This window comes from Apis mellifera, linkage group LG11, assembly GCF_003254395.2.
Source record: "Apis mellifera strain DH4 linkage group LG11, Amel_HAv3.1, whole genome shotgun sequence".
Taxonomy (NCBI): Eukaryota; Metazoa; Arthropoda; class Insecta; order Hymenoptera; family Apidae; genus Apis; species Apis mellifera.
The window spans coordinates 16,195,937-16,219,592 of NC_037648.1; the positions used below are offsets into that span (position 1 = coordinate 16,195,937).

General features: G+C 41.4%; 7 protein-coding genes across 11 annotated transcripts; 4 read left to right on the forward strand and 3 right to left on the reverse strand.

The window, feature by feature from the left end:
- The first annotated feature begins 97 nt into the window (after positions 1–97).
- On the forward strand, positions 98–2,926 carry LOC410280 (GTP-binding nuclear protein Ran). 2 transcript variants are annotated; one of them, XM_393761.7, is made up of 3 exons: positions 98–451; positions 690–1,167; positions 1,348–2,926. In XM_393761.7, exons 2-3 carry the CDS (start codon positions 736–738, stop codon positions 1,561–1,563), a joined length of 648 nt encoding a protein of 215 aa, XP_393761.1. In that variant the 5' UTR covers positions 98–451; positions 690–735; the 3' UTR covers positions 1,564–2,926. The 2 variants fall into 2 exon arrangements, with proteins under 2 accessions (XP_393761.1, XP_006570503.1); XM_006570440.3 differs by having other exon boundaries at positions 107–455.
- A 147-nt stretch (positions 2,927–3,073) lies between these two features.
- Positions 3,074–5,818, reverse strand: LOC408328 (elongation factor Tu, mitochondrial). The gene is made up of 6 exons (XM_391880.7): positions 5,335–5,818; positions 5,084–5,136; positions 4,837–4,999; positions 4,418–4,725; positions 3,680–4,341; positions 3,074–3,588 (listed from the first exon to the last, which is right to left on the reverse strand). The coding sequence occupies exons 1-6, from the start codon at positions 5,369–5,371 to the stop codon at positions 3,402–3,404; spliced, it is 1,410 nt and encodes a 469-aa protein (XP_391880.2). The 5' UTR covers positions 5,372–5,818; the 3' UTR covers positions 3,074–3,401.
- A 599-nt stretch (positions 5,819–6,417) lies between these two features.
- LOC100576279 (low-density lipoprotein receptor-related protein 2) lies at positions 6,418–10,612 on the forward strand. Of its 2 annotated transcripts, none has more exons than XM_006570443.3 (8): positions 6,418–7,490; positions 8,106–8,265; positions 8,368–8,499; positions 8,649–8,900; positions 8,979–9,125; positions 9,196–9,645; positions 9,713–9,985; positions 10,078–10,612. In XM_006570443.3, exons 1-8 carry the CDS (start codon positions 7,428–7,430, stop codon positions 10,095–10,097), a joined length of 1,497 nt encoding a protein of 498 aa, XP_006570506.2. In that variant the 5' UTR covers positions 6,418–7,427; the 3' UTR covers positions 10,098–10,612. The 2 variants fall into 2 exon arrangements, with proteins under 2 accessions (XP_006570506.2, XP_003251544.2); XM_003251496.4 differs by having other exon boundaries at positions 6,419–7,490; positions 8,103–8,265.
- LOC408329 lies at positions 10,612–13,612 on the forward strand. The gene is made up of 4 exons (XM_391881.7): positions 10,612–11,198; positions 11,280–11,565; positions 11,710–12,336; positions 12,450–13,612. The coding sequence occupies exons 1-4, from the start codon at positions 10,925–10,927 to the stop codon at positions 13,396–13,398; spliced, it is 2,136 nt and encodes a 711-aa protein (XP_391881.4). The 5' UTR covers positions 10,612–10,924; the 3' UTR covers positions 13,399–13,612.
- Positions 13,613–13,637: 25 nt separating this feature from the next.
- On the reverse strand, positions 13,638–20,236 carry LOC410282. 3 transcript variants are annotated; one of them, XM_026443728.1, is made up of 11 exons: positions 19,535–19,752; positions 18,971–19,295; positions 18,735–18,904; positions 18,454–18,671; positions 18,040–18,394; positions 17,770–17,973; positions 17,578–17,697; positions 17,244–17,483; positions 16,987–17,170; positions 16,084–16,286; positions 13,638–14,881 (listed from the first exon to the last, which is right to left on the reverse strand). In XM_026443728.1, exons 1-11 carry the CDS (start codon positions 19,554–19,556, stop codon positions 13,707–13,709), a joined length of 3,216 nt encoding a protein of 1,071 aa, XP_026299513.1. In that variant the 5' UTR covers positions 19,557–19,752; the 3' UTR covers positions 13,638–13,706. The 3 variants fall into 3 exon arrangements, with proteins under 3 accessions (XP_026299513.1, XP_026299514.1, XP_026299512.1); XM_026443729.1 differs by having other exon boundaries at positions 16,987–17,155; positions 19,535–19,749; XM_026443727.1 differs by having other exon boundaries at positions 17,578–17,973; positions 19,535–20,236.
- Positions 20,237–21,050: 814 nt separating this feature from the next.
- Positions 21,051–22,358, forward strand: LOC410283 (transmembrane protein 222). Its single transcript, XM_393764.7, has 4 exons — positions 21,051–21,235; positions 21,428–21,638; positions 21,736–21,866; positions 21,946–22,358. The coding sequence occupies exons 1-4, from the start codon at positions 21,054–21,056 to the stop codon at positions 22,025–22,027; spliced, it is 606 nt and encodes a 201-aa protein (XP_393764.2). The 5' UTR covers positions 21,051–21,053; the 3' UTR covers positions 22,028–22,358.
- LOC726486 lies at positions 22,193–23,581 on the reverse strand. The gene is made up of 2 exons (XM_001120846.5): positions 23,298–23,581; positions 22,193–23,173 (listed from the first exon to the last, which is right to left on the reverse strand). The coding sequence occupies exon 2, from the start codon at positions 23,119–23,121 to the stop codon at positions 22,672–22,674; it is 450 nt and encodes a 149-aa protein (XP_001120846.1). The 5' UTR covers positions 23,122–23,173; positions 23,298–23,581; the 3' UTR covers positions 22,193–22,671.
- Between the last annotated feature and the right edge of the window lie 75 nt (positions 23,582–23,656).

Consider the following 23,656-nt stretch of genomic DNA (forward strand, 5'->3'; position numbering starts at 1 on the left):
AGAATATTCCAATTAAATTTTTTTGTATCGTATCAATTTGATACATTCATTAAATTGAATTATATTTTACTTAGCGAATGATGAAAATGCGGACCCCTGTCGTTGACTCGAAGGAACGCCATTGTGAACCGTAACGACTGTGTTGCAGGGTAAATTTTATCGGTCATTTTCACGTACACATTACTTGCCGGGAAATTTTGTACTAATATTCTCAGATTTTCGTAGATTTGTAGCAAATTAATCATCGATCGTACAATTTGTTCGATCGTTTGTGATTTTGATGAAATTACGTGTAATCGTGTTGCTAGATTAACGCAAAAGCTTGTGGTTACGACGATAGGCGCCATTCTTTTAGTGGAACGTGGTGAATTTATACGTCGAATTGTCTTAAAGCGCGGGACACTGAGCAACCGGCTTTTCAAATTATTTTAAAAAAAATATTAGCATTCTGGTAGGTATGTTTATTTTATTATATAAATACGACATACAATACATTCGAGTTATTACTAGTTCAATTCAAATATCGTGATGTGTCGATCACGTTTTTGATGCGTGACTTTCGATCTGGCATCTTTTCATAGCAAGTATCGAATTTTTTCAATACATATAATAATCTAATAAGCTCTTTTATCGTAATACACGTATCCGTCTAATCAATTTTACATTCAAAGTCACTTATTTTTTTCCAGATATCCGTTTGACACTACATCTTTTTGGCTAGTCATTGGTATTAAAATGGCACAAGAAGCTGATATACCTACTTTCAAATGTGTATTAGTCGGTGATGGTGGTACTGGGAAAACAACATTTGTCAAACGGCATTTAACCGGTGAATTTGAAAAAAAGTACGTCGCAACCTTAGGTGTGGAGGTACATCCACTCATCTTTCACACGAATCGTGGTCCAATCCGTTTCAACGTTTGGGATACAGCTGGCCAAGAAAAGTTTGGTGGTTTAAGAGACGGATATTATATTCAAGGACAGTGTGCCGTCATTATGTTTGATGTTACATCGAGAGTAACGTACAAAAATGTACCTAATTGGCATAGAGATTTGGTTCGAGTTTGTGAAAATATACCCATTGTACTTTGCGGGAATAAAGTTGACATTAAGGATAGGAAAGTAAAAGCGAAGAGTATCGTGTTCCATAGGAAGAAGAATTTACAAGTGAGAAATCTATCTTTTTTTTTTTTTATCTTTTACTATCACTCAATGTTAATTATAAAATTGTTAAGATTATGAATCCAAATTTGATTTATTTTTTTTTTTAAGCTTCTTTCTATATAATATGATAAAAAAGTTTCATTAAAAAAGTAATCTTTTCTTCCTTGTATATAATTGTTTCAGTATTACGACATCAGTGCAAAAAGCAACTATAATTTTGAAAAACCTTTCTTATGGTTGGCACGTAAACTGATCGGTGATCCAAATCTCGAATTTGTCGCAATGCCAGCTCTTCTTCCACCAGAAGTTACAATGGATCCACAATGGCAGCAACAGATCGAGAAAGATCTTAAAGAGGCTCAAGAGACCGCATTACCAGAAGATGATGAAGATCTTTAGTTTGTCACGTCGCGCTGTATAATACAAATAGAGGCAAACCATACACGTGCATGTAAAGTACGTTGCGTACTTGTGCCTCTTCATAGGTCAAAGATTCTTTCTTGGGTGGAATTAATGTATACATACATACATACATACGCTTCTGTTTCGTATCTAATGTAAATGATGGCAAAAATATTTCTAAGATTTCACGTTTCTCGAGCTTTGTCCTTGAAGGTGTGCTACCAGGAATTGAACGTTGCGTTTTCGCGGATCAAGATTTCAAGATTGTGTAAATGTGCGTAAATGTATTAGACAGAAGGTCTAATTACATAAAAATATTGTCCAATTCGAGTATAGCGTATCCTTCGCCGATTTCATCGATAGACGTTAAATTGATGAAAATGATATACTTACTATAGAATAAAAAATTGTCCTTTTCTTTATTTACGTATTATGTATGGGTATGCGTGAGTACACGTATGTTGTTATGAAACGATGTACCTTGCGTAATGGATGCATAACTTTGTCGATCAATTAAATTTTCGGTTTTCTTTGAATCATCTTATGCTTGTTAAAAACTTTTAAAACTCTTTTTTGTTGTCAATTTTATATATCGTACATCGGAACAGTGTATGTGAATTGCCTGTATCAGAGTGGATGAACTGTGCTGTTTGGTAATAATATATAAAAAAATGTGAGAAATTAATTCTATAAGAAAGAATCTTTCGATATGGTCGAAACGCTAACATTATAAGCAACTGTTTACACACGCGTTTGCTTGTGCTCACGCCCCGTACACAAATACACATACAGATATACACTAAATTTGAGAGATTCTCAAAGTAGTTGAATCTTTACTAGGTAAATAACATAACATTTTGCTGTTACATTATACCAACGATAAATGAATCAAGGAATAGGATGATATCGATCGAATGAATAGTGCAACAATCGTTTTTGTGAATCGTCAAACGATTCTCAAACACATGTTGTATTTTGGAATAATGTTTCGAATGGAGCAAAGCACGGTTTGTAGTCAGTTGCGCCTGTCCACGATAATGCGGACTAATATTTTTATTAGCGAAGGTGAATGTATGATTTGTTCAACTTAAATTATATAAACAGTGTTTTTCTTTTCTATACAAACTCGTTCGTTTCGTTGGGAGTCGAAGTTACATACGTTCCTTTCCCCGATTCCTTTGTTTACTTGCTAATTAAATATATACCCGCATGTGCACGAGGGTAAAGTGTTGACAAATACCATAATATTTCTATGGTTAAGAGATAAACGCAAAAATATATACGATGAAATACCTCGTATCGTATATCGTATATTGTACCATTGATGTATTGGACTCAATAAATCATCGTTGAACTGTTTCTTAAAGTTTCCAACATTCTCGAATCATCTCGTATCTCTTCAATAAATTTCTTATATATTTCTCTTGAAAAAAACCAGAGTAAAAAAAAAAAAAGTAACTTATGTGGATGACAAAGTTGAATCATTTTATAAAAAATATATGCTGAATTAATTTTATAGGAAATTATTTATTTATTTATTTGAGAAAGAAAGGAACAAAGTTACTTTTCAGTTTACAGATACAATGAAACAGTATATAAATGTATATTACAATAATGAACTGCGTAATATGAAACAATATATATAGTAATTATCATTATTCTTATTTATTAATTATACATACAATAATATATGATAAAATAACAATATGCACACTCATTAATGGTCTGATATATCTAATTCTATTAGATCAGAAATAGTCTGATATATCTACTTCATTTCTTTCATTTATTTATTATATATGGAATAAATGCATTTATTAAGTTAATAAGTTGAATTAAGCTTTTGCCATTTCTTTTTTCAATCCTTTCTTTTTACCTTCGAGAATTTCCAGTCGTTCATGTTCGTTCAGCTTTGGTAAAATATTCGTAATTACTCCAGTTGCTATAGTTACCTTTCCATCTCTTAAAGTAAATCGTTGTCCTTTTTCGCACACCATTGGTCTTATTAATTTTAATCTAATGCTAAAAATAAAAATTTATATTATATTATGGTTGATCAAGTTACGTAATTCATTTTTCTCGTCCAAAAAATGTTATAATAATGAAAACTTACGTAGAATCTTCACCAGGCATGACCAAAGTCTTATCTACCAAATTTAATTGACTTGCACAATCCCATGTTTTGCAAAACATTTGAATTTGCACAAGATTATTGATAGGTTTTCTTTTACCTCCTTCCGCACTAGTCAACATATATACTTGACATTCCAAATGATCATTAGCTTTCATAGTGCCTGGTTTACACAATACCATCCCTCTTCTAACCTCGTCTCTTTTCAAACCTCTAAGCAAAGCACCCATTTGATCTCCTGCTTCAGCCTCTTCCAACGTTTGATGAAACATTTCTATTCCCGTTATCGTGCTCTTTATCATTTTATTAAACCCAAGCAATTCACAATCCATACCCTTTTTTATTTTTCCACGTTCCAATCTACCTGTGACTACTGTTCCTCTACCCGAAATCGTGTAAACATTTTCTATCGGTAACAAAAAGGGTTTGTCCAAATCTCTGATAGGAGTAGGAATATAGTCATCCACAGCTTCTAACAACTTTAATATAGAATCATGTCCTATTTTTGGATTAGAATTATTTAACGCGCAAAGGGCACTTCCTTTAATAAAGGGTATATTATCTCCATCATAACCCATTTCGCTTAATAGCTCCCTTAATTCCATCTCTACTAAATCCACCATTTCTTCATCAGCGACATCAACCTTTACAAGTAGATAAATACACACGTATTTTAACATATTCCAAGCTTTTACACATATTCACAATCGATTATTTTACCTTATTAATAAATGTGACAATATGTTGGATACCGATCTGCTTGGCAAGCAAAAGATGTTCTCTCGTTTGCGGCATAGTACCATCAGTAGCGGCAACAACGAGAATAGCCCCATCCATTTGTGCCGTACCAGTAATCATGTTTTTAATATAATCCGCGTGTCCAGGACAATCGGTATGACCGTAATGACGTTTCTCCGTCTGATATTCAACGTGAGCGACATTGATAGTTATACCACGTTCTTTTTCTTCAGGTGCATTATCGATATCGGCATAGTCTTTCGCTTCTGCCAACTCTTTCTCGGCAAGAACTACGACGAAATAATGAAAAATTTTGATGAGATATACAGCGAAATATTAAGAAATATTAAAGAACGAAAAACGAAAAAGTTGAAGATTGAAGAGTGAGAGAAAATGAATACCTTTAGTAATAGCTGCTGTAAGTGTCGTTTTTCCATGATCCACATGTCCGATAGTACCGACATTACAGTGCGGTTTAGTTCTGTTAAATACTTTTTTCGTGCTATAAAATTTTTGCGTTATCACACCCGACAAATAAGTCCCTGCACGTGATTGTCCATAAAACTGTTAAAAAAGAAATTATTATAATTTTTAAGATAAAATGTAACGCAGAAAAATTAATAATTATAAAAATTATGATTTCCTTACCTGTTTAACAAAATATTCAACTAGAAATGGTTGCTTTATTGTATATCGAAAACCTGAAAAAAGAAATATCTTTCATTCGATACTATGATATTAGTAAGAAAAAGATGAAATTTTGTTAAATTCAATTTGATCGGAATGGCTTCCATCTTTGAGAAGCAAAATATTACATTTTTACATAATATTGAAATGAAAGAATATAAAATAAATCATCCATCATAATTCAGTATAATGGATATTACATATTCACTTACCAGAATCGCAAATAATTTTTGTACACCTCAACGCCATGTTTTACTCTTTATTTTACTTAGCACTTAACCTTTTCAACACGAAATCTTCGAACACGATGAGGGCGACGCTCGCGGACAAACTATCGGACGAATTGCGTAACAACTTTAATTAAGTTATGTATAAAAATATAAACAAAATACTTTGTACTTTAATTATTCCTTTTTTTTCTTCTTATACGAGAAATAAGAAATTTAAAAACAATTCTCCAGGTCCAGGAATCATTTAATTGCACAAAATCCTACATTGTCCATCTTTATTTTTTGATTGGTTGAATACATCGTGACACATTCGTTCCAAAAATATCAGATTTGTACTTACATATTATTACATATTTATATATCTTTTTTTTTTTCGAATATTTTTTACATAATAAGAAATGAAAAATTTTTAATCGATTGTAAAATAGTAAAAAGAGAAATGAAATGAACGATAAATCGATAATTATTTTGCGATATACGCATGTTCGAGATATGATCGAGAATCGATTTTTCGAAAAAAAGAGAAAGAAAGATGCGTGCGTGTACACGATGCGAGGTAAAAATTAATAAGTGAATCTAATTAGTTCGAAGAAAATAACGAGTCATGAAAGTAAGGTGAGAGAAGATGCAGAAGGTAAGAGAGTCTCGCGAAGACTGTTATTACCATCGTTATAATATAATTTCGAGATACTCGGTTAGATAAGAATTGGGATACACTGGGAATAAAAGAGATTAAATTAGATATTTAAATAGATTCCGGATATCCTTATTCGCACATTCCGAAGGTAATCGTAAGTGAAACAAGTGGTCGACGAACATCGAGTTAAATGGAAAACAGAGGGGCAGTGACTCGACGAAAATACATCGAGTTAAAGCGCATCGCATTTTGCGGGAATCGCATCAAATCGTAAATAACTTTGCACGGTAAAGAACATATTTTGAAATCTCCAATGTTATTATCATTCTTCTTTGATAAAATGATAAAATGTTGCGAGGTTAATTTTTCAACGATAATATTGGAATATCGAAAGAAAGTAATAAATTTCAAAAAAAAAAATTACAAAATTATCGTCTTTTCTCTCTTTCGATACGCATACACATTTTACAGGTATTCTCGTAACAATATTTTACCTCGCGTCCAAAGTGCGTTCTACGACGTTCTCGCGGCTGGCTCTTCTTTTGTTCGAGTCTCGGTCGAATATCCATTTACATTCCAGCCCAGTCCATCGCGACGCTTCCTGTTTCTCGAGCGGTTCTCCGCGTGCCGCTTGCCGTTTCATCCTTCCTCCGCTCGAATCGAAGCACATGTATCGAAAGGACATAACTCGCACGCGTCTCGATCGTCACGAGACGTGTAAGGGGTAAGTTGTAAAAATGACGTCGCCTCGACGGAACGGTCGGTTAACGATACCGTTCGTTCGATGATGCGATGAGGCCCACTCGCACCGGTACATCTACCGGTACGACGTCGCGACGTCGACAAAGGGAGGAGCGCACGCGCGATCGAAACAAAGAGATAAACAAAGAGGGAAGGGGATGTAACACGTTGAAGCGTGCGACGTTGGTTCGTTTCATTCTGGAATACCAATGAATTTTGAAGTATTCGACACGTGACCCGAATTCTATTCCTCCTCCTCCTCCTCTTCCTTTTTCTCACTTTTCCATTTACGTATCGCGGTTCGACGAAACTATTCTATCGAAACTGAATCCCCAAGATCCAACGTAACGACGGAATAAACTGGCATTATCCGTACCCGCGAAATGGTAGGAAGGATCGCGGAAGGAAGAGTAATAAAGAGGGATCAAGACTAGGAGACCGAGACCGAGACCGAGAACGCGGTAAAGAAGTGGGAGACCGAGGGAACACGGTTGTGTCCGCTTTTCCATCCGTTCGTGCACGGGGGCCAAAAGCGGCGGAGGGCCGCGCTCAGTTTGCCTTCAGTCATACCAAAGAACGCGCCGGATCCCATAGTCGCGTTCGCGTATCCGTGCAACACAAGTCGATAATCTCACGATTGTTTTTCACAGAAGGGGGGGAAAAAAAGGAGCAGACACTAGATTCCAAATAGACAACGATGAAAGGCAACGTTGTCGGTTGGACTATGTTCGTTCTTCTGTTGACCGCGAGCAGCGTTTCGGTGAGTTTCGTATCTTGCTCTCTCTCTCTCTCTCTCTCTCTCTCTCTCTCTCTCTCTCTCTCTCTCTCTCTCTCTCTCTCTCTCTCTCTCTTTCTACGCTATTCTCCGACTATTTTTTGCTCTATACCGACCGCTCGTAAATCGCTCGTAAAAGAAGAAACGATCTGCAGGAATAATTGTCGAAAAGATGGGACGTCTCGTAGGGAAAGTATAGAATCGCGATCAACAGCTGACTAACGGTGCACGTTATACCACGAATGTCTCGCTCATCTCGTTCGTCATCGCGTTTCCATTTTTCCCCCCAAACCGCTATTCTTTCTCCTCCCTCCGCTCGTCCTCATCCGGTCTATTCCTTCCGCGTTTCCACCTTTACCGTGACCTGCTGCTGCTGCCACCGCGTTTCTCGAGCGCTCATTGTTCGAGGTTGATGAGAGTTGAAAAAAAGCGATCGAGGTGACGAGCAGGAAACAACGATAGAGCGAGCGAGCGAGCGAGCGAGAGAGAGAGAAAGAGAGAGAATAGGAAAGTAGGAAAACGTGGGTAAAACGAATCGGTTCTCTCATTGTAACGAGGAAAATGAAACCATACGAAGATTCTCATATTTTATTTCAGAAGATTTCGGCCTTGGCAACTAGCGTTCCAAGTTACAAGCTGAACGATCGATGCACCAAAGACGTAGAGTGCGAATCGAGCATCGAGGGTAGCCAATGCCACTTTGGTCGTTGTCGCTGTTTGCCCTACTTTGCCGCGTACAACGGAACCTACTGTCTCGAGGGTGAGAATTAATCGTCGCTTTACCGTGGTTCATCGTGGTTTTTTTTTTTTTAATCGCGAAATAACGAGCATTCGTTCCGTCTCTCTCTTGACAATTCCACAGCAACCCTTCTCGGCCAGGAGTGTCTGGTCGACGAACAATGCACGTTGAAAGTGGCCAACAGCAACTGCTCGGGCGGATTGTGCGGCTGCAAGCACGGCTTCCTTCAATTTCGTCGACACACGTGTCTCGGTCGTAAGTCTTTGCCTCCTCGATGATAGGTCACTTACATAATTCACCGTTCGAGACGTAAATAATAAATAATTGTAACGGCTTAAAGTAACTATACTCCATCGATTGATCGAGAATAGGTCTCGAGGAGAATAAAAGAAATAATGTTCCAGCGGCGAAACTCGGCCAAGTTTGCTACGAGCACGCCCACTGTCGTTTATGGGAAGCGAATTCGCACTGCGATTTCCTGATCCCGAACTTGTTCGGTCGTTGCCAGTGCACCGCGCCTACCCGCCGCGAGGCCGACGTTTGCCGGCCGGACGATCTGGTCAGACCTCCGCCTTTGTTCGACCATTCCTCGATCGTTACCGATCGAGTAATCCCGACTACTACGGGCGGAGAGGAGGAGAGGGAAGAGGAAACGGGTAAACGAATTCGAATAATATTGAATTACGTACAACAGTCGAAATACCAAACCTACCTTCTTCCTTTCCTTTCTCAAGGAGTTGAAATCGCCTGGCTGAAGAGGAACGAAACTCGATCGACACCGGCCGCTTTCTTACCGACGGATTCGGTCGACTCGGACGATACGATCGTCGTCGAGGCTGCCGACGAAACCGAGGTTACCAACGGTGCATGGATATCTTCGGGTAAGGAGAGAGAGAGAGAGAGAGACAAAGAGAGAAAAACAAAGAATCGATCGAAATTTATTTCTCGCAGCGTCGCCAATCAAGACGGATCGAGAAGTGGACGCGACAAGCACCGTGCCACCTCCACCGTTCTCCCCGGTCACTTTGGGCCACGATTGCGTCTCCGATCTCGAGTGTCGATCGGCCGATCCCCATTCCAGATGCATCGATCGAGTATGCGAGTGTGAATATCGGGGGAACGGGAGTAGCTGCGCAGCGGGGAAGACGGGATGCGCGGCTGGCACGTTCCAATGCAAAAGCTCGGGGATATGTATCAGCTGGTTCTTCGTCTGCGACGGGAGATCGGATTGCGAGGACGGGTCGGACGAGCGTTGCTCGATCACGGCGAACGGGTCCAGGTGTCCCGAGCAAGCGTTCAGATGCTCGCGAAGCGACGTTTGCGTGTCGAGGGCGGTGATGTGCGACGGGAAACGGGATTGCCCGCGAGGAGAGGACGAACTCGGATGCAACGATCGACGAAGTAAGTTTCACTTTGCCTATACCTATTAGTTATAAATTTTCGCGAGGATACGAATTCGTTGTCGCAGAGTGTCCAGAGGGCGCGTTCAGATGCGACAACGGGCAATGCCTGCCGGCGTACGAGTTTTGCAACGCCGTGGTCTCTTGCCGGGATGGAAGCGACGAGCCGAGGGACGCGTGCCGGAGGCAAGGAAGGGAAGGAAGGGGAAGAAGGACCGCGATGGCGGCGACTCGATGCCCGTTCAGATGCGACAACGGCAGGTGTCGTTCCGACGCGATCGCCTGCAGCGGTCGCGACGGTTGCGGCGACGCTTCCGACGAGAGGCGTTGTTCCGTTTGCAGTCAGTATACAGAATAATATATGTATATACTTATCTGCTTTTTTGTATCCGTTCCTTTCGGTCCAATCTCATCCGCCGTTACATTGTTTCAGGATGCTCGCCTTCCCCTTAAATCTTATCGAAGCGGAAACAATTTCCGGATTCGACGATACGAGAGATACGTTTTTTACGAGGGAGAGGGAGGATATATGTACATGTATATACAACGGAATTGCGATTGGAAATAAAGAAATTGAGAGAGAAAGAGAGAGAGAAAAATATCGATCGAAATTTTCTTCATATTGATCGAATCCTCGAATCTCGCCATTCCTTCTCTTCGTTCCGTTGCCCTTAGTTCCGTCGCTTATAGGCGAACGCGGAAGTTCGATTTGGCCACGTTTCGATTCGAAATTGGAGGAGGATGCGCGCATCTGCGCGAAACGTGGCAACGCGTCGGTGGGATGGGTACGCGTCGATAGTGTGTCTCGCCTCGAGCAGCCCCGCTTTCCGAATCACGGCCGCGAACGACGACGAGATCATCGCGATTTTTTCTTCCGCTCGTTTCCGTTTCGATCCATCCCCGTGAAAACGTTTCGTCAAATCGCTTCGCCAACTTCCTTTCCGCGATCCTCGCGCGATATCGAGCGGCCAAACCCCTCCGACCGAAAACCTAACCTCGCATTCCCCGTCCGCCGTCCCGTCCCGTTCCGTTTCGTTTCGTTTCGTTTCGTTTCGTTTCACTTTTTCATCGCTGTTGGCGTTGGAATACGTTTCATTTGCAAGTTGGACGCGGGCGAAACACGGTCGGTAATCATTCGGCGACAGTTCGAATGACAGAAGGCGGCGAGTAATCAGGCCGATTTCACGCCTCGTTGCTTACTTACACGTCGGGGATCGGATCACAAAGGGATCGCTCGATGATCGTGGCGGTCGCGTCGAGTGCACGGTGCGCGGAGAAGTATGGTGACGACGTGTATGACTGTCTCGAACGACCTTGGCCGATCGAAGAACGTGGAAGAAAACAACAACAACAGTACGCGAAAAAAGAAAGGACGAAACTTGTCCTCGTTCCTCGATTGCCTTCGCCGACGACCCGGCTTCGTCCTTTTGTTGCTACCCGCCGCTCTCCTCGCCAGCCTCTACGCGGTCTCTTCCGAGGAGGATTACGATTTCGACCCGCGATATCTCTTCTATAACAACGACGACGATAACGAAAGGGATCTCGACTCCAAGGGTAAGAGAAAGAGAAATCTATTCGAAGAAGAGGTAAGAGAGTATTTTTCCTTTTTTTTTCCCCCTCTCTTCCTTCCATCAGCGACGTTGGACAGGTATCTAGTGTGGAACCCGAGGTGTCAGATACCGTCCAAGAAACCTTTCGACCCATCCATCCTTCCTTACGTGAAGAGGGAAAAGTTCGAGAGATGCTCGTCCACGCCACCGTTGACCAGGATCATCCGTCGGAAGAACGGCACCATCGTCCTCTCCTTGGATCCCGCAGCCGGGAACTCTTCCCGTCTCAAGTGTTGCTGGTCGGCCGTGTTCAGAGGCGAGAAACAACCGAAGAAACCCAACAAGAACAACAACGTCGATACCTCGATCGTGTGAGTGTCTTCTTGTTCGCGAGAGTGGAAAGAAACGCGAAGCAGGTAACGCGAACGTAATCGCAACGAACGTTGGAAACGTGAATCTCTTATCTTCTCTTTTCTTTTTTTTTTTTTTTTTTTCTCTCTTCTTCTTTTTTCCAGAGTGAAACGATGCGAGAATTTCGAGGGGGAAACGAGATTGGGGGAGGAAGGGGAGGAAGCCGCGATGGTGAGTTGCAGTCTGGTCGAGTCGAGAAACGGAACGAAGGGAAGGAAGAGACCGTCGAGACCGATCTACGAAAACGTTCACGCGATCCTCGACCCGGGTAAAGTGGCTGACCGATCGTCGGGGAATGCCACGAAATCTCTGCTTTCCATCTCGAAGAAATTGAGCGTTCTCATGCTGGGGATCGACAGCGTGAGCCGTTTGAACTTTATACGAAGCGCCCCCACCACCGAGAGATACCTCCTCGAGACTGGCTGGATTCGACTCGACGGTTACAACAAGATGGGCGACAACACGTTCCCGAATATGATGGCGATCCTCACTGGGCAGAATCAGGAACAGGCGTATCTGATCTGCAAACCTACCCTCCCCCACGGGCTCGATCATTGCCCCTTCCTCTGGCGAAATTTCCGGGACGCGGGATACGCGACCGGTTACGGGGAGGACGAGACATCGCTCAACACGTTCAATTATCTCAAAATGGGATTCTTTCGGCCACCGACGGATTACTATCTTCGACCATACATGCTCGCTTGCGAGAAATTGCTCAAAGTGAGGAAGAGGTAAGAAGAAGCTTTTTTCCTTTTTCTTCTCGCTCACCTTCTCTTCTGCTTCGCTCCGTGATGGTGTCCTTTTTTTCTCTCTCTCTCTTTCTCTCTCTCTCTCACGCACACAGATTCGGATTGAAGTATTGCACCGGACCCGAGACGAGCTTCGACAGAATCTTAGATTACGCGATCGAGTTCGCCGGCTCGTTTCCACTCGATTTACCGTACTTCGGCTTCTTCTGGACGATCAGCGTGAGCCACCAGAACGCGAACGCGTTCTCGTCGATGGATGATCGATTGCTCGACAAATTGAAACGAATGGAGAGGGAAGGGGTGCTGAACGAGGCGATGATAGTGTTGCTGAGCGATCACGGGATGCGATGGGGACCGATCAGAGACACGTTCGTCGGTTGGTACGAGGAGAGACTACCGTTCCTTTACGTTTGGCTGCCGAAATGGTTCCGGGACGAGAGGCCGGGGGCGTATCGATCGCTACGCGCCAACCGGAATCGGCTCACCTCCCCCTTCGACCTCTACGAGACGTTGAGGGAGGTGTTGAGTTTGTCGGGTGGGAGAGCGAATCCGGCCCCTGGTTGCCCAAAGTGTCGAAGCCTCCTCTCCGGCCCCGTACCCCGAGCCAGAGGTTGTTCCGACGCAGGCATCTCCTCCCATTGGTGCGCGTGTACCACGTTCCAACCGGCCGATCCCCGCGATCCCCTCGTCCGCGGGGGATTGCGAACGTTTCTCGAGCACGTGAACAACGTGTTGGATCGATATCGGGACAAGAGGGGCAGACGTATGTGCGCGAGGCTCGATTTGAAGAAGTTGCACCGGGTGGATCGGGTGATCGATTTTGAACGGAATCGCGACAGGGACGGGAGCCGCGTCTATTTCTACCTGATACAGGTGAGCCCGGGCGACGCGAAGTTCGAGTTCACCGTTCGATACCACGGCGGGAACGATACGTACACCGTGTCCGATCACGACGTGAGCAGAATCAACTCTTACGCCTCGGCCGCCGAATGCCTGGATCGTGGGATAAAAAAGTATTGCCACTGTCTCAAGACGAAACAATGAAGAAAGGAGAAATCAAGCGTGATAAAAACACCTTTCCTTCCTGTCGTGTGTAATTCGAACAAAATTAATGGATATATATATATATATATACTATATATACATATATTTTTTTTACTACGCATCTGTTGATTAAACGATCAAGTTATAATTCACAAGTTAAACTAAACGGTGACCCGTGTCGTACGAAAAAATAAATAATAATTTTTCGCAAAAACGTATATTCGTTTCCTCTTTCTTCCCTTTCTCCCTCTTCTTTCTTCTCCGTCTCGATTCGCATCGATTTCGCGAAACGAAAGAGAGACGGTCCATCAATTGAACGCGGCAGCGTCCAAGCTTAACCGGGAAACGCGACCGATCTCGCGGATCGCGGCCTGCTCGTTGCCGATACCTTGCGTACGCCTTCGTCGATGAATCGGCCCGTGTTCCGGGGTCCCGAACAACATCACCGTCACCGATTTCTTCCTTCGGGGATGCGACACCGTTAAACCCCTCCTCGCCAAAAATCCGTCCAGGATCCTGATCCCCTCGTACAAACTCTCGAGGTCGCAGCTCGAGTATCGTCGATAATTTCCTCCTACTCCTCCCCGCTCGGGCCACGAGTCGATCGTGGCCGGGTCGGAAGCGTGCAAGTGTCTTCGTATAGCCGTTTCCAATTCGCCGTTGCTCAATTTCTCGTAACTGCCCACCATCGATCCCACGGTCGCCGACGTTCTTCCCAGGTAACGATCGCGCGCGCATACCGACAATTTCCTCATCGATCTTCGAAACGTACCGCACGGTGTCGAGGAGGTAGACGCGGCGCTCGATCCGCCGCTGTTGCCACCTAGATTCTGCCTCTTCAACAATTTTACGATCGTGCTTCTCGCTCGATCCAATCCTCCTCTCTCTTCCTCCTCCTCCTCTTCCTCCTCGTCCTCCTCCTCCTGCTCCTGCTCCTGCTCCGCCTGCTCTTCCTCCTCCTTTTCTTCTTTCCCCTTCCTCGCTCTTATCTCGCTTCCTTCGAAGTCCGCTGGGATCACGGTGGCGCAACCGCATGCACCCTCGCAAGAACATCCAGTCTCCGATCTAACGCCGTCCGTTGTCGAAGTTTTATCTCGCGATGGCCGTTCTTCCGGATCCGCGCTTTCCTCCACTCCCTTCTCTTTGTTCTCTTTTTTCCTCGCCTCCGCAGTAGAAAAGGAAGCGAGTTTCGTCTCGATGGAAAGAACGCGCAAACTCCTTCGCTGGAAATCGAAGCGGGATCCGATCGAGTGTGGACCGATCGAATTCCAACTGTGACGAATCCGCGGATACGCGCCGAGAACTTGGACGTCGGGGTACGAACCTCGATTCAGATTCCCATCCTCTGGGGCGGAGGACGAGATTCGATCGTTCGATCGACGGAACCAGTTTCTCCGTTCTCCAGTTCTCTCTTCCTCTTCCTTTCCATCCTTCCTATCGTCGTTGTCGTTGTCATCCTCGTCGTCTTCGTCGTCTCGCACGCCTGAACGTGAAACGAAGAAATGAAGTTTGAAAAACGCCTATACGTACCGTTCACTGGTGGAAAGAAGTTTCGCGGAAGGAATGCGAGTCTAATTTGGAAATAAATTTTCACTCGTATTTTTGTTGCTTCTATCGTGTCATATATACCGATCCGAAACGATAATTTGTATCCAAACGTTTTACGTTTTATAAGCATAAAATCCAGAGAGAATTTTAACGTGTCGATATGCTATAAAAATTTTTTTTATTCCTCAACAATATGCGTAGGTTAATTATGATTTGAAACGATAGTTAATTTTTAATTTTTAAATGTAATTTCATATTCGACTAATTAAGATAATAATTATGTACGATGTATACGAATATTTCAGCTTTCAATCTTGGACGATTATTCTAACGTAACTTTTAACGTAAATGAAAGTAATTTTTGAATTATTTATAAATTATAGCTCTTTTACTACTATGTACTTTTACTATTATGTGGTGTCAGGTGTGTCAACAAAGCGCTTGAAGTGAAAATAAACGGTCGTAGCGGTCCCTCTTGCCTCTGCGCCGCCCCATACTACTTCTTTTCAACAGCAAACTATACGTATCCTCGTCAAAGTTTTAAATTCAACGTCTTCTTTAATTTTACTCTTTTCTTTTATTTTTCCTTGTATTTTTATAGAAATTATCTCAAAATTAGCTACGACTAACATTCTCGAACGTCATTTCCATCTACTCCCCGATCGAAATCTTACATTTGTAATATTCTAAACGATTCAATCTATTTCGAATTTTTTTCAACATCTCGAATCATATTTCGTTTTTTAAAAATATTTTCTTTGAAAAAAATTTTAAGAAAGTCATTAAAAAAGTACTTAAAATCGAAAATAAAAAAAAAGAAAAATTATATTTAATCACAATTAAATAATTGACTATAAATAAAATATTATCGTTAAAATGAATAAAATGAATAAAAGATACTAATAATTCTAACAAGACGATCAAAAAATTAGAAAGGTAATTAAAAAAAAATTTAATTAAATCTCCTTTGTATATATGTAAATTTTGTTAATATCTTAAACAAATTACTATTAAAAATATCGATAAAATAAAAATTAAATCATTTATTATTAAATTTAAAAGAAAAAGAATACTACGATAACGATAAAATGATAAAACGAAACAAAAATTAATATTTTATATAAACCAATTACTTACTGGCGTTCGAATCAGCGGCCAATAATCCGGATACGCTAAAGTGTCGCGATATGGATCCCGGAGGAGTGACGTAGGGAGGTGGTGGACTCTCCGGCAATCGAATAGCGTGGTTCTTCGAAGATATTTCCGGATCCTGATTACCGCTCGACGTACCCGCCTCGATGATGGAACAAACGGAGGATCGACCTCCCCCCACTTCCAACCTTGGAAGATGGAAACAATGTTCAACGTATTGTTCACTGCTGACAGCAGTGATGGGGAAAATTTTATAATGTTACGAATAAAGTTACTTCCTACGATAAGTCAATTCGATAATTTATTATTCAATAATCGGAAATAATTGTAATGGCAAACGACCGTGAAAAGCGGATCAATTGTAATAGCTATGAATAATAATTATTCAAGCATTTTAATAAATAATTACTCAAAATAACTTTATTCGAAATTTTTAATTAGTTACTTTTTCGAACAGATTAATGCCCAACTCTGGAATTGGTGGAAAAAAGTATCGCGATAAAAATGCGGTGATCTGATTGGTTATTTTGGAAGGACATGCTTTATTTATAATATGTATTAATCTAATTATTGTACGATAATTTAATTTATAAATATCATTTTCAGTAGTTAGATAATATTTGTACGAATATATGTCGATATGTTTCGAAATAATTATATAAATAATAGTTTGGAAAATATGTCAACTTCTAGGCTTCTAGACGATCATTCTAACGTAACTTTACAAATTATAGCTCTTCTACTATTATGTATAGTGTATAATGTAAGGATGTCAACAAAACGTTTGAGGTGGGGGTAAACGTATTCCCTCTTCTGTAATATCCCGCGAGACTTCCAGCAATGAACAATACGAGCAAAAAATATAATGATACATGAGTCGAAACTTACGAAGAACCTTGGAGACTTGAAGGAGAGTTTCTACCTCGGAACATCCTTCGCTTCTTTCGGCCAATCATCTCCGAGTCGAATCCGAGCTTCACCACTTCGTCGTAGCCCGGTGGCGCCTCGTATACCGGGGGATCGTCCGTTACAGAAATTTCGTCGATCCGCGCGCCGTCTGCAATGTCGAAAACTGTCGAAAGTGATAGGTGAGAAATGGCCGCGCGTAATCGGCTACGCTCGCGCTTCTTATCGCGTTTTCCTACCTAGAAGCTCGCTGATCGTTTGCAACCTCGACTGAAGTTCCCTCTGTTGCCTGGCCCTCGCCCCCATTCTGTACAGCAGGATGATCAACGCCGATATCAAGATGATCAGGCCGAGGCTACTCGCGACGAACACCAACGTGGCCGTCTTCAGATCCGGGTATCGATCGATCTTGGGAAAGTAATAGTTGGCCTTGTTCGCGTGCCACTTTCGATCCTCAGCTTGATCTTCCATCTCCCAATCTTTTTTTGTTTTTGTTTTTTTGTTTTTGTTTTTTGCCGAAAACAAAGCGTCGCGATTCGAGGCGCGAATCGCATTAACGGAGGGATACTTTACCTCGAAAACACGTGGCTGGCTCGTCGCTGTTGTCCCCGCAATGGTCGAACCCGTCGCAATTCAGTTGACTCGGTATGCATCTGTGGTTACGGCAAAGAAAATCCGAACCGGCGAAACAATCTGGCGAAAGAATAAGAAACGACGAGTTTCGAGAATATCCGTCTAAGTGAAGTGCAAGTGTTTCTCGCTCACCCATGTAGCTGAAAGCCGCGTACGCGATGGCGAGATGGGAGGACGGGCCGAACGTTCCTCGCAAGCTAACGTGAAATCCGCTCGCCACTGGTGCCACGTGTTCCCTGTACCTAGGTTGGACTTGATTGGCCGGATGTCTCAAAATCTCGAGCGGCAATAGGGCCGACGTAGGTCCTTGCTTTACCACCAGTTCCGTGTTCCCGGCTGAAATCATGGTAACTATAATCTACGAGGGAAGAGAGAAGAAGGAAAAAGGAATCGTTCGCTCACCCATATCCGCGAAAGTGATCACCTTCAGATACATATGCGTCTTCAAGTGTAGAAAATTCTTGGGTGGTCTGATCAACCAGACGCAATCGTACGTCTTCACGCCTTCACCGACCATGTCCATCATGGTGATGGCACCGCCAAGATTTTCCACGTATCCCCCGCAATCCGTTATCGGCTTCACTGATTTGTCCAACGAATGGCCAATCACGAAGGAATAGAACGCCTTGTAACCCAATCCGGTTCCACCGTTCGCGTAGAATCGGATCAGCAACGAAGGGCCCGAGCTCATTATTACCGGTGGACGAAATCTCGCTCCGCTGCTCACGTCCAGACGTTGACCGTTCCAATCGTAGAACTGATACGAATGATACGCATATATCACAAGCATATCCGCCATCGTCATTTTCCACTCACCTCCATTATCGACACGGTGGCCAATTGAAAATCGCTGAATAACAATCTGATGCGGCAAGACGATGCCTCGTTAGGACAAGTGACCACGTATTCCAAGCCTAGATCGCGAGGATACCGCGCTGGGAAGAAAGGCGACGTTAAAATCCCGCCACCGGTGTTGTTCAAACCTTTTGCCGCTTGACCTGTCAATTCTGTGCCTTTCAAGTGCAATCTGTTTCCTGTGTGGATCAAGTTACATTCGTTCAATCGTTTTTCCTTTTTTTTTTTTTATAACCACTTACTCTCTGCCGTATACTCGAGAGTGAACGCGTGCATGTGCGATTGACTGTAGAACAATGTGATTGACAAGGTTCTGGTGCTGGATCTGTAAGTGATGGGTGCGTACAATCCGCAAAATGGTGTCCCGGACACGTCCTCGTACGGTGGCTCCGAGATCCATACGTAATCGCATCTGTACAAAACGAAAAGTGGGGAGAAACGTGCGTGTAAGGATCCGGCGAAGCTGCATAGGAGTTACCTGCACGGGCTGTCCATCGTAATCGTACCGTCGCCGCAATGATGGGACAACGCGATGGTCTGGAAGGTGACGATTATCACGCAGGACGGACATGTGACCAACTCGAGACTACATTGTGCGTGGGAACTGTTACTCGTGTACACGAGCGTACCCTCGCCTTTCCTCGCCTCGTTTCTCACCATCGAAACATTCTTCGCGTACAAAATACCCTTTTCGCCCAACTCCAGATACAATCGCCGACCGTTTTGAACTCCGCAGATATCCTCGTTCCGAACAACGTTCCCCTGAACGATCATCGGGGCGATCGACAACCATAGTAACATCCCTGTAATCGTTTTCAACGCCAATAACGCGATTTCCGTTATGATTCTCCCATGCTTTTTTATTTCATCTTTCGCTCGTTTCTATTCCGCACACACGCATCATCGCTTGCTCTCCTCCTCCCTCCTCCCTCCCTCCTCCCTATCCCCCTCCCTCCTCCCTCCATTCTTTCAATTTTTTTTTTTTTTTTTAATCAGCCACGCACCAATTTTTCGCTCGTGTCACTCTCGGTCGAAATCTTACCGAGTCTAAACCGATGATGCATCTTCTTTCGATGAAAGGAAAAAACGTTCTGCCTTTCGAGAAACTACCATCGCGATTTACCATCTACGTAATTTCATTAGTTCCCAACGCTGTTACGTACCTTCTTATTACCGTATCAAGCATTTTTATGGTATCTTTTCCACACACTCCCGCTCCCTCCTTATCCTCTCTCTCTCTCTCTCTCTCTCTCTCTCTCTCTCTCTCTCTCTCTCTCTCTCTCTCTCTCTCTCTCTCTCTCTCTCTCTCTCTCTCTCTCTCTCTCTCTCGCTCTCCGTCGCTTTAAAAGTGGACAAACGCCTCTTCATCTATACACCTTTCAGATTTCCATCTTTTTATTTTACTGATGCGATACTTTCAGATTCTCGAATATATAAGTATCTCTTTTTCTTTTTTTCTTATTTCTTTATTTATTCAAGAAAAAATTTCTTCCCAGATGATTACTTACGGAGGAATTATGAAAAATCAAACGATTTATAAGATTGGAAATTTTTACGTAACATAAAACGCATGTTACAATTTTTTACATAGAAGAAATAAAAATAGAAAATGGATGTAATATCACCGACTCGCTCGATAAATTTTACCTATTGTTCGTCCCGAATTTGCGATCCCACGTAATATCGATCGAGCAAGAAATCAGGATATTTGCTATACACTTTATACGATTTAGAATGATGAATAAAGGAATAATATCGAAATCCAATCGGAAAAATTGTTAAGATCGATGATTTTTTTGAAATAATTCTTTTACTATGTCCTTTCTCAAATTCTTTCCTTTTGACACTTCGATACTTTGAATTTCGATATGTGTATAAGATATATAAAATTAAAAAAAATATGTATATGCAACTTTTAATGTAATGGCTCACATTGCATAAAAATTGAATTGAACAGATTCTGTTCAAACTTTTAATCAATAGGTTTTTAATCAAAAAGATAATTAATATCGGAATCGTTTCTCGAGCAGAACAACTATACGTAATGAAGAGAAAAAATGATGGGACAAGAACAGAGATGGAATAAAAATATTGAGATCAGCGCCATCTTCAAAGTAAATGCCGTAAATGAAACACGCAAAGAAAAAATGGAAAATGGTGGAAGAAGGAAGAGATAAGACAAGAATCGACATTTAACGCCATCTCTGGATTGGGCTTTTCGAAGAGAAATTGTTCTTGGAAAAGATGACGCTGACGATCAATTCTTATCACATATTCATTCTTTTTCTTACTATTTTCCTCTTCTTGTGCATAGCTGATGCCTGTTCAGATTAACCTTTATGAAATAAAATATTTATTCTTTATTTCTTATAATTGTAATTTTATATTGTTGACATTTTCAATTTCAATCGTTATTGATATCGCGATTTTATTTCATACCGTGAATCGGTAATAAAAAAAAAAAGTATGGAATAACTAATGCGTAATTATTACCGCGCCAATCGGTATGCTTTCGAATTTTGTGCTTGTGAAAAACTACGTCAGATGTCTCTGGAGAGAACATGAAACGGAGAGAAAATTTACCTTGTCTCTCATTGTCAAAACAAAATATGAAGAAAGATTTGGAATTGCTGTCTGTATCGCGTGATTATTCGGATAATACATTAAGCATGGATCTTACTATAGATTTACAAAGGCAAAGATTTCCATTTTGCATAGTTTGGACACCTTTACCGATTCTTACGTGAGTAAAGTGAAAAAAATAAGTGCATCGAATTGGTGCATCGTATTAACCTAACTCATCACATCGAAATTAATTAATCTGGTCTAAATATTCTTCGAGACGAATATTTACGAATATATCGGTTTTTCTGGCTTGGCAATTTTTATTCCTCGATATCTCGAAACGTATATATTTTCATCTCTTATTCTTAAGGTATTTCTTACCGATTATCGGTCATATGGGTATTGCCACTTCTACCGGTGTGATTCGAGATTTTAGCGGTCCATATCACGTTGCCGAAGATAGTATGACATTTGGAAAACCTACCAAGTATTGGCAATTGGATTATACGAAAGCCAAAGGAGGCGTGCAGGGATGGGATTCTGCCGTTGCAGAAGCTAGTGAAATCTATAAAGGTAGAAAGGTAAGCTTGTTATAAATATATTCCTAAAGCCAGAAAGTATTTTCCTAATCCTAAAATCTTTCCCCATCGTTATATTTATTATTCTTATTCTTCACAGCATTATTTATGTTACGATAATTGTCATTCACACGTAGCAACAGCGTTAAACCTAATGTCGTACAATAATTCAACTAATTGGAATATGGTAAAACTAGGTTTCCTTATGCTTGTGCATGGAAAATATGTGAGGTAGGAAAGATATTTTTTAACATGTATTTTTTACACGACAAACGTAAATACGGTTAATCGTTACGCGTGTATTTTTCAGCTTTTTAGGTTTCCTTAAAACGTGGATGCCATTCATACTTCTCGTCATTATCGTCACTTTATTATGTTTGTTACTACGATAAGATCTTCTAGAATAACGTTCAACAACGTTCGCACAATCTTCTTTCTTGTTCGAATATCGATACACTCGACGATATTTATATATTAGCGAAAACATTGTTATTCGAACATTGTATTTCGATGAAAAGATCGATCATCTAACAGTGCTTATTGTTTTTATTAAAAGATATATACATCGATATTTAAAAATTACACGTGTGTTACAAATGTATAATTTCATTATCTATAATATATAGAGTATATTTAAACTTATCGGATAAGCGATTTATCTTACATTGGAAACGCATCGAATCGTGAACGTGTCATCATCTTTGAACAATAAATTTGTGCTCGTATGTAATTGAGTGTTATTAAGCCATTGCAGTTTGTATCATTATCTCACTTTTTTCTCACTTTTTCTCATCTTCTTTTCTTCTCTCGTCAAACGTAGAATGATGAAAATATAAGATTGGATTTTTCATATCAACCGACGTGAATACGTATACGATATGTATACGAAGAAAACGAAAGTGTTCACGCCAGTGTATTTTTAACGATACCACTTACGCAAGAATTATATTGCACGTGTTGGCCAAAACACCCAAGAATTTTGATTCGACGCGAACGTTACGTGATCTGTGAAGACATCCGATATGCCGAGAGGAAGTTATTCGTTATTTCTACTGTTCATTTCTGCCACGATACTTTCCTCCAATGCGAAATCGTAATCATAATTTTGACTCCTTATTGTCTCTATGAAAGATAAAATTTCGCTAATCCTAAGTTGGTCTATCTCGAAATCATTGCTCGCGTTGATCTCCAGGTATTTGCACAATTTGAATGGAACACCGTTCAAATAATGCGTACTCTCCCCTTGGTTAAAATCTTTGGACGAATCGGTTGGTACAACTTGGCCGAATTCTGGAACAGGAGGTATGTACGAAGGATACAAGTTACCGCTTGGATACGTAGACGTGGTGTCGTGACTCTTATTCCCTTGTATCGACCAATTCGGAACGAATTCATAATCGTCGCTTTGATTCGATGCCTGTTCCTCTTCCGTCGAATCGGACGGCGAATCCTTGTGCTGTTTCTTTCGCCCGAATAACCAAGACATTTCTTTCTAACAAATGCGACGCGGAATATCGCAACGTAATTCGAGAGGTTATCTGTGTGAAAAAACTTGCCGACATAATCAATTGACGATTAAATATTCGACGATGTAATAATGAATTCATAGCGTGATTCGCACGATACGAATTATAAAAGAGAAGAAATAAAAAAATTACTCACGTATCAATTTGTAAAATGAAACGGAACGTTTACGAACGAAAGCTTCGATTTAAAAGTTGACTATGGTCGATTGATGATCATTCGTGGTTATTATTATTTATCAATGATCATTTTAAAAAGTACACTGTACAATCCTTTGTGCTTGAAAAGATCCAAAACTTTCTCTTGAATGATTAATTTTATCGATGCCAATGAAATGCGATGATTTAACTGACGTATACTTTTTGGTTATACGTTAGTGGTACGCGAAAACACATTGTTTTCAGCATCGTCCGTTAGATGTTAGCACCGCGGTGATCGAATACGGCGCAAGCGTTCCAGTGAAATGCTATGAGGCGAAGAGTAGGAAAGAGACGAGT

Coding starts and splice junctions, on each gene's coding strand:
- LOC410280 (XM_393761.7), top strand. CDS start 736: ATGGCACAAGAAGCTGATATACCTACTTTCAAATGTGTATTAGTCGGT. Junction 1,168..1,347: donor ATAGGAAGAAGAATTTACAA/GTGAGAAATCTA, acceptor TAATTGTTTCAG/TATTACGACATCAGTGCAAA.
- LOC408328 (XM_391880.7), bottom strand. CDS start 5,371: ATGGCGTTGAGGTGTACAAAAATTATTTGCGATTCTG. Junction 5,137..5,334: donor AAAAATTATTTGCGATTCTG/GTAAGTGAATAT, acceptor TTCTTTTTTCAG/GTTTTCGATATACAATAAAG. Junction 4,726..4,836: donor TACAGCAGCTATTACTAAAG/GTATTCATTTTC, acceptor ATTTCGTCGTAG/TTCTTGCCGAGAAAGAGTTG.
- LOC100576279 (XM_003251496.4), top strand. CDS start 7,428: ATGAAAGGCAACGTTGTCGGTTGGACTATGTTCGTTCTTCTGTTGACC. Junction 8,901..8,978: donor GGAGAGGGAAGAGGAAACGG/GTAAACGAATTC, acceptor TCCTTTCTCAAG/GAGTTGAAATCGCCTGGCTG. Junction 9,126..9,195: donor CGGTGCATGGATATCTTCGG/GTAAGGAGAGAG, acceptor TATTTCTCGCAG/CGTCGCCAATCAAGACGGAT.
- LOC408329 (XM_391881.7), top strand. CDS start 10,925: ATGGTGACGACGTGTATGACTGTCTCGAACGACCTTGGCCGATCGAAG. Junction 11,199..11,279: donor AAGGGATCTCGACTCCAAGG/GTAAGAGAAAGA, acceptor TCCTTCCATCAG/CGACGTTGGACAGGTATCTA. Junction 11,566..11,709: donor AACGTCGATACCTCGATCGT/GTGAGTGTCTTC, acceptor TCTTTTTTCCAG/AGTGAAACGATGCGAGAATT.
- LOC410282 (XM_026443727.1), bottom strand. CDS start 19,556: ATGCATCATCGGTTTAGACTCG. Junction 17,974..18,039: donor GATCACTTTCGCGGATATGG/GTGAGCGAACGA, acceptor CCATGATTTCAG/CCGGGAACACGGAACTGGTG. Junction 14,882..16,083: donor GGCCGCTGATTCGAACGCCA/GTAAGTAATTGG, acceptor TTTCACGTTCAG/GCGTGCGAGACGACGAAGAC.
- LOC410283 (XM_393764.7), top strand. CDS start 21,054: ATGAAACGGAGAGAAAATTTACCTTGTCTCTCATTGTCAAAACAAAAT. Junction 21,236..21,427: donor ACACCTTTACCGATTCTTAC/GTGAGTAAAGTG, acceptor CTTATTCTTAAG/GTATTTCTTACCGATTATCG. Junction 21,639..21,735: donor AAATCTATAAAGGTAGAAAG/GTAAGCTTGTTA, acceptor TATTCTTCACAG/CATTATTTATGTTACGATAA.
- LOC726486 (XM_001120846.5), bottom strand. CDS start 23,121: ATGTCTTGGTTATTCGGGCGAAAGAAACAGCACAAGGATTCGCCGTCC.